The sequence below is a fragment of the Dipteris shenzhenensis genome, chromosome 22, assembly GCF_047967505.1.
Source record: "Dipteris shenzhenensis isolate YYH24624 ecotype China chromosome 22, Dip_SZ_1.0, whole genome shotgun sequence".
Lineage (NCBI taxonomy): Eukaryota > Viridiplantae > Streptophyta > Polypodiopsida > Gleicheniales > Dipteridaceae > Dipteris > Dipteris shenzhenensis.
In genome coordinates, this window is record NC_141617.1 from 44,445,709 (window position 1) to 44,453,281 (window position 7,573).

The 7,573-nt window shown below is 42.2% G+C and overlaps 1 protein-coding gene across 2 annotated transcripts; it reads left to right on the plus strand.

Annotated features, from left to right (window-relative positions):
* The first annotated feature begins 4,930 nt into the window (after positions 1–4,930).
* On the plus strand, positions 4,931–7,337 carry LOC147888154 (divinyl ether synthase CYP74M3-like). Of its 2 annotated transcripts, XM_087393577.1 has the most exons (3): positions 4,931–5,471; positions 5,624–6,818; positions 7,003–7,337. In XM_087393577.1, the coding sequence occupies exons 1-2, from the start codon at positions 5,190–5,192 to the stop codon at positions 6,800–6,802; spliced, it is 1,461 nt and encodes a 486-aa protein (XP_087249703.1). In that variant the 5' UTR covers positions 4,931–5,189; the 3' UTR covers positions 6,803–6,818; positions 7,003–7,337. The 2 variants fall into 2 exon arrangements, with proteins under 2 accessions (XP_087249703.1, XP_087249702.1); XM_087393576.1 differs by having other exon boundaries at positions 5,624–7,337.
* The last annotated feature ends 236 nt before the right edge of the window (positions 7,338–7,573 follow it).

Sequence of the window (7,573 nt, forward strand, 5' to 3'; positions counted from 1 at the left end):
AGTAAGAAAAGAGAGACATTCCATTTTCATTATTCAAGGGTTTTAAATAACAAGAGAGACATTATAAAGCATTTCAAATAACAAGGCCACGAGAATTTGAAAAACACTTCAAGAGTTTTACATTATAAGAGCTTGGTGCTAATTTCCTAAGAAGTTTGAAAGAAGTAAAATATTCAAACTCAATCATAAGGCTTGACATACATAAACTTCATAGTTTATGAATATTGTTATTAAATATGAAGGTTGCCTACATACTCCCTAAATATTAAAAATCATGTACACAATGACCCACAAGATTTAACATTCAATATGCATGAAACATGGATGATTTTTTCAAGCTATTTTCATTAAGAAGCTAAACTTTTATATTGGTGTCGAAAGTTTGTATGCCTTAATAAAAATAAATCTTTGAAACATTCGCCCGAATTTGAAACTTTTATTTAAAAAAATTTAAAGTTTTGCCAGGATTTAAATTTTTTCCTTCAAAATTCCAAAGAAATATATATAAAAGTACTACATTCTACGAATATTGTGAAACTAAAAAAATAATCTTGAAAACTTTCGCCAAGATTTTATAGTAATACATAAGCATAGCTTTGATAAAAACATCCTTGGCATGAAATATATATAAGTTAAATTATCCAAGTGTTTCTCCTTGTCATGGATGTTTTTATCAAAGCTATGGTTATATATTAAGATAATATTTTGGTGAAATTTTATCAAGTCCATTTTTTTAGTTTCACAATATTGATAGGATGTAGTACACTTTTATATATTTTCTTTTGAATTTTGAAGTAAAAAGTATCCATCCTAGCAATGAAACATTTTTTTGAATAAAAGTTTCAAATCCTGGAGAATCTTTCAAATTTTTATTTTTATTAGGACATACAAACTTTCAACACCAATATAAAAGTTTAGATTCTTAATGAAACTAAGTTGAAAAAAATCATCCATGCTTCTTGTCGAGGACATCATCAACATGGTGAGAGCATTTCTTTTCTTTCGAATGTTTTAAAGGGGTCCCTAGAATTTTTAATGGCCTCTCCCAAATAAAATGTATCAAACCAAGAAATAAAAGTGGAGATACCTCACCTCCCATGTGCAATCTCACCGATGATAGATCATAGACTAGATTGCCAATTGGGGTCCAACAATTTTCTAACCAATTTGAGACTTTTTTAGACCTTGATTCTTTTTTACTTGAGAGCATTTATTAAATGGGTGTGGGGCCTCACAACCTTGTGAATGGGGGACTTTATTTATGAGGGAGGAGGGAGTGTGGCAAACTTGTAGAGGAAGGAGAGGCCCGTGGCACATGGTCCTCGATTGAGGCCTCACTTTCTCCTTCCCCCTTCTTGTGGCTCCTACACAACCTCCAAGAGGGCTAGGCCTTGAAGGCAACAAATGCATGTATTCACGTATTACCATGGGAGTGAAGAACATGGGTTGTGATATTAAACAGAGCGCTCTACGAAGCAACATCAAGAACAAAAAACATTAGTTTAATTGGGCCCAAGAATCAAAATCATGGCTACATTTTGAGGATGGAGACCCTTACATTGAAAAATGATATGGGCAATGGGGGGAAATGCATGGAAATATTTAGTTTTCTTAACTTATTTTCATTTAATAAATCTATTGAACGGCTAACAGTGGAGATCATATTCTATGGCAAGTGATTCATGACATTAGTTGCAAGGGCTACTTTGAGTACAAGGTCCATAGACATTATCCATTGGCTAAAGACCCAAAAGAAACCTGCATGCATTAAATTTGAAGCATTTAAGGGCACATTTTTAATTTAATGCCCTTTACATCCTTTAAAATATCCATTTATAGAAGTAAGCTTGTGAAATAATAATATTACTTTCTTTCTTTTCTGACTCACCCACCCAACTCACCCACCCGGTTGAGGCTTTTGAGGGGACGCTGCCCTGCCTCTACCCCCCTAGGAATTCGAATGAGGGCCACCACCCAGGTAGGCTAGTAGCCCTTCCACTGGGCTGCCGTGGCTTCCTCAAGAAGATTACTTTTAGCACCACCTTGTTTACAATGTTTCAATGGAGATTCAGATTTATGTTTTCTGCCTTTATCTTGTAACGTTTTAAATATTATATTAGAATATTTTCATTTAAAGAATGTCTTTTCAAAGAAGGGCGTGGTAAAGTCTTCTTGTATCTTCAAAAACTTACTCTTATCTTAGGGGGATGGTCAGCCCTGCCAAAAAGGACCTATCCGACATTTTTATTTTTATTCATTTATTTTTTTTAAAGCTCACTCTTATCTCACCAAAGAAATTACTCCTAGTAGCATTCGTGCTCTCATCACTATCAATGGGCACTTGTCAAGGTGTTGGATTCTGCTCAAACAGCTAGTGACATTCAAATTTCACAAAAGTTAGGTAAATCCTAAGGATTTGGACTCCACTCACCATTTAGATTCTAGGGGGGGGGGGGATTGCACTTGGGTTTGATGGACGTCTAAATGCTTAAATTTCATAATGACCTTGTCTTTTCCGTGAAAAGCATTATCTATAAGAATTTTTCGTTTATAAAAAAAGTCTCATATATACTAGGTACTTTGTATAAAAAATGACATTATTGTAGCTTTTCTGCTATTTCATTTCACAATAGAAATTTAAGGTGCTTGTAATTGGGAAAAAAATACCCCAATGACAATGAAAATGGTGTTAACTTAGGCATTGAACCCCAATCATCTCCATGATGATCATGGAGGCTTTGTAATTTAATAAAAAAGAAAAACGAATGGAGACACACCAATATCACACATCTTAGGAAGGGTTGGGCAATAGCCCAAGAATAGCTTAAAGTTACCATTCGCAAGGGGATTTGAATGTGCGCAATTGTTCAACAAGGCTAATGTCCCATTGCATGAGAGAACACTTCCCTAGGCTTGCTGGTGGCTCTAATTGAGTACAGGTGGCCATTGTAACTGTGTTTTCATGCCCCTAGCCAACGCTATAGCCTCCTTGTCATAGCATTGCACTGCTATTTGATGGAATCCTAGCACATCACTACAATGCCCAAGCATTGTGATTTGTTGGAAGACTTGATCTTTCATGCAAATGTATGAACTAGCCTACAATATTCATGCAAGTCTTATCAATGCTAGTTTGAAGTTTGGTGAAGCCTCCATGGGGGAGGGTTTCTTCAATGCTAGCTTGAACATTGCATTGCTAGACTTCCAAGCTTGGGAGTAAAGTTGTTACACACACCAATCACAGACCAATCATTGCCCATCCCATTGCCCATGTTGTGGGCAATCATAAATGACTTTGGGCGTAGGCCTTGCACACAATGCTATCCACAACTTGGGCATAGGCATTTGCATTAAATTGTCCATGTGTAACAAAATGTATTAAATACCCCATTCTTGATACCTCATTGGTTGTAAAAATGGGTGACCATCATTGTGGGTGGCCAAGAGCCCCTACCCAAGCAAAGGCGAAACATGGGCAGGACCCAATCTCTTGTTGGTTAGATGTGTGTAAAGAGCGTGTGTCCATCCTCTCTGACTAAGCATCCTCATTGGCTCCTTGCATTGTAGATGGGTGGGTGCTCCTTGGTAAAGGGGGGAGCTCATGAGGGGATTTTGAGCTGAGCTAACGTTGGGTTTGGCTAAAGCAGTAAACATCCTTTGAAATTGGTTGGTAAAGGGTTATCATGCTCATTGGACCAATACATTTACAGTGCCTGGCCATGTTTCTAAAAAATACTCGGATAGTACTATAAGATTTGACATGAGCATGGACAAGCTTGGTTGTTGAGCTTTTGAATGCATGAAACTTTGCCAATGCGGTCACAAATCACTATGCCAAGCATATTCTCATGTCAAACATATTTCCGGCCTTCTCTTTCTCATGAGGTATGTGGTCCACCCTTTGTGAACCCAACCTAAGGGTGGGTTTAGACCACTTGCTCAGCCAAGGATCCAAACTTTGTCTGACTTGTCCCAGGGAAAAAGTTGTCCGGTGATAGGGAGGATCGTCTGACACCTCCCCTCGCCCAAGGATTGACTAGTCAAACTTTACCACCATCCTCGAATCAAAGTTGTTCGCGGGAAGAGAGTTGAGACCATCCTTCAGGAATGACGGCTCCTTGAATTTATGAAAGGGCAGTAGCCCATGTTTGGTGTGAAAAGGCGAGGCGGTAGCCAAACGAGTTTGGGAAGATGGCCCAAAGTTTGAAGTTTAGATTTGGAACACGTTGAAATTTGAAATAAGTTGGCTTTGGGATTTGGAAACAGTCCTTTGGTTTGGTCTTCTCGTCATCACTCACGATCTCTGACCTCTTCCAGTTTGCACAACTAAAGCTTTCCAAATTCCATTCTACTTCCCCCATTCAATGCTCGTGCTTTCATTAATCGCGTCAACGTTTCTCACCATCTCTCGAGTCCCATGATTCCCATCACCCACGATTCGTGGGCTCATATTTCTTTTTATATGTGTCCATTCAGAGCAGGCGGCAGTGGGCACCATAAATAAACAGCACCGACATCTCACAGACTACAGTCGATCACAAAGTTAGAGCGCTCACACATTGTTTCCAGACGTCGTCTATAAAGACTCTATATGAGGATGGTGATCTCGTGAATCGTCTGCTGTTACGTATCCTACGCAAACACCCATCAGACATCTCATCATTTGTGATCGATCGATCCAACAAGATTTTTTAGCGTGCTTCGGACATTCGTCTGTGTATTTCCTGAGTTTTGTTCGAAGTTATTATCGACCCCGTGCCTCGGTAGGGCTTCGATTTGTAAAATTATATTATATTTACATTATCGTCCGGGATCTGTCATCTCAGCGCAGTGACACTCTCTGACTTTATAGCGACATTGGATCACTTTCCATGTTGCAAAAACCCACTAAGTCCTCTTGCATCCCACAGTTTGATCCCTCGCCGTAACTTGCGTGCTGGCATTTCGCTTTCTTTGATAGCACCATCTTGAATCCTGATTCCTCACTTACAAAGTTTAACACTCCGTTGTTGCTGCTTCCATTGATTTTTATCCTCCTTTTTTTTTCAAGTAATTTTTTTTTTCCCTCTTCCCACTGCCTCGTATTCTGATTCAACATGTCTTCTTTCCTTTCATCTTGATTCTCATAGATACGTTCACCTTTCCAAGCTTCTGTTCTCACCTTTGTCTCTGCCTTCCTGCTTGCAACCATGGACGGCTCTTCAGCCCTTCCCCCCAACGAACAGCCCTCCTCCCTACCCCTCAAGAAGATCCCTGGTAGCTATGGCTTGCCTTACTTCGGGGCCATCAAAGACCGGCTTGATTTCTTCTGGTTCCAAGGAGAAACCAAGTTCTGGGCTTCCCGTTTGAAGAAGTTCCAGAGCACTGTCTTCAGAGTGAATGTAGCTCCCAGCCCGCCCGGGTTTCCCACCAGCAAGGTGATCATGCTGCTGGATCAGAAGAGCTTTCCTATCCTCTTCGACATGAGCAAGGTAAACTACTAATCATCAGTCAATATTTTAGCGGCGTTCAAGCATATGTCTCAGCTGTTTTGGAAAGGGACAAATTGAGCTTGTTGTAAAAAACAGCATGGCGAGATTTTGCCTTTTCGACTCAATGGCCATCGTATGGAAATCATTTACAGGTGGAAAAGAAGAATGTGCTTCTAGCCAACTACATGCCCAGTACCTCCTACTATGGCGGTATCCGGCCGTGCATTTACCTCGATCCCTCAGAGGAACGGCACACGAAGATCAAGTCTATGATCATGGATCTCATAAGATCGAACGCCAGCAAATGGGTCCCTGAGACACAGAAGGCCATGGAGGAGATCTTCCCCGTTTGGGAGGAGCAGCTGAAGAGGAAGGGGAAGGCCGAAGTGAACGCCCAATCTGGGCATGTTGCTCTGAACGTGCTGCTGAAAACCATTGTTGGACGCGATCCTACTGCCCCGGGAGAAGCTAGTCTCAAGACTCGAGGTCCTTTCTTGTTTCAGGCATGGCTAGATCCTCAGCTAGCTCCGATCGCCAGCGGAGGACTCCCCCATGTGCTGGAAGAGCTCCTCATACACACCTTCCCCATCCCTTACTTTTTGATCTCCATCTTCTACAACAGAATAGTCAAGTTCTTCAAAACCTACGCCGGCGAGCTGCTGGACCTGGCCGAGACAAAGTACGGCCTGGAGAGGGAAGACGCCTTACACAACATCATCTTTTTCCTGGGGTTCAACGCGTTCGGGGGGCTGAATCTATTTCTCCCGACGCTAGTGGGCTACGTTGGGAGGGCGGGGCACAAGCTACACGAGGAGCTAGCGAGCGAGGTGAGGGAGGCAGTGAAGGCAGAAGGTGGAAAGCTGAATGCGGAGGCGGTGAGGCGGATGGAGCTGGTGAAGTCGACGGTGTACGAGGCGTTCAGGATGGCACCGCCGGTGCCATATCAATACGCAGTAGCGAAGGAAGATCTGGTGATAGAATCGCACGATGCGAAGTTCGAGGTGAAGAAGGGAGAGATCATAGGAGGGTGCCAGCCGTTTGCGGAGAGAGATCCGAAGGTGTTCAACGAGCCGGAGAGCTTCATAGCGAAGAGGTTCATGGGGGAGGAAGGGAAGAAGCTGGTGCGCTATGTGCTGTGGGGGAACGGACCTGCAGATGGCCACGCTTCCACAGCCAACAAGCAATGTCCAGCCTTCGATCTGGCGCCATTGCTTTCGCAAACTTTCCTCGCCTGTCTCTTCCTGCGCTACGATTCCTTCACGACGTTCAAACCGGTCGTGAGAGGCAACAACATCACCGAGCACTTCTCCTCCCTCAACAAGGCCACTTGACGCTTTATCCGACTGCGTATTCTTGCCATCCTTCTCCTTGTTTCGCAATCGCGCTCATCGTTGATCCCAGTCTTACAATTATTTCCCTCGCTTCATCCTACATGTTGCTCATCGCTCGCAATATTAATCCTTCTCCTTGTTTTGCACTCGCTCACTATCGACGTCCTTCCTCTTCTTACAGTACTTTCCCGTCCATGCAGGCAAACTATCTGAGATCATCGCTCCACTTCAGCGTATACCATATCCTTAGCTTTCTGCACTAGACCAGCCGATAACGTGCATGAAAGGATCCCTGCTTCAACTGATCAAACAGGCCTTCGTCCTGTCGGGTGTTTTGCTTTCCTCGTCCTCATACCATCACCTTCAATGTTTGCCTTTACCTGACGCATTCTCAGTCAGTCTTCAAATGGGTGAGTTTGGCAATTTGCCACTACTTTTTCCCCACCTCCAGTACTGTATAAGGTTTGCCTTTTCATGTATATCTTAAATGTTTGTTTCTCGCATAATCATGAACTCATGTATTGATCCAAGCTTCTACCAGCCCCTCGTTGCATTTGGAAGCCTTCAAACTTTCCACTTGAGAGGTTTTGCCTAGGTTTTAAAGACAAAATATGATTAAAACATAAAATTTTTTAATAATTAACGGTAAACATAAATCTCTCCACTATATTTAAAAACTGGAGGTTTCATTGTACATTGAGTTCTTATGAACATTGGCTTGCATCCCTTAGTCTTCTTTGCATCTTAAGTGGTCCGTTGCCCTATCACCCA

Coding starts and splice junctions, on each gene's coding strand:
- LOC147888154 (XM_087393576.1), top strand. CDS start 5,190: ATGGACGGCTCTTCAGCCCTTCCCCCCAACGAACAGCCCTCCTCCCTA. Junction 5,472..5,623: donor TCCTCTTCGACATGAGCAAG/GTAAACTACTAA, acceptor AATCATTTACAG/GTGGAAAAGAAGAATGTGCT.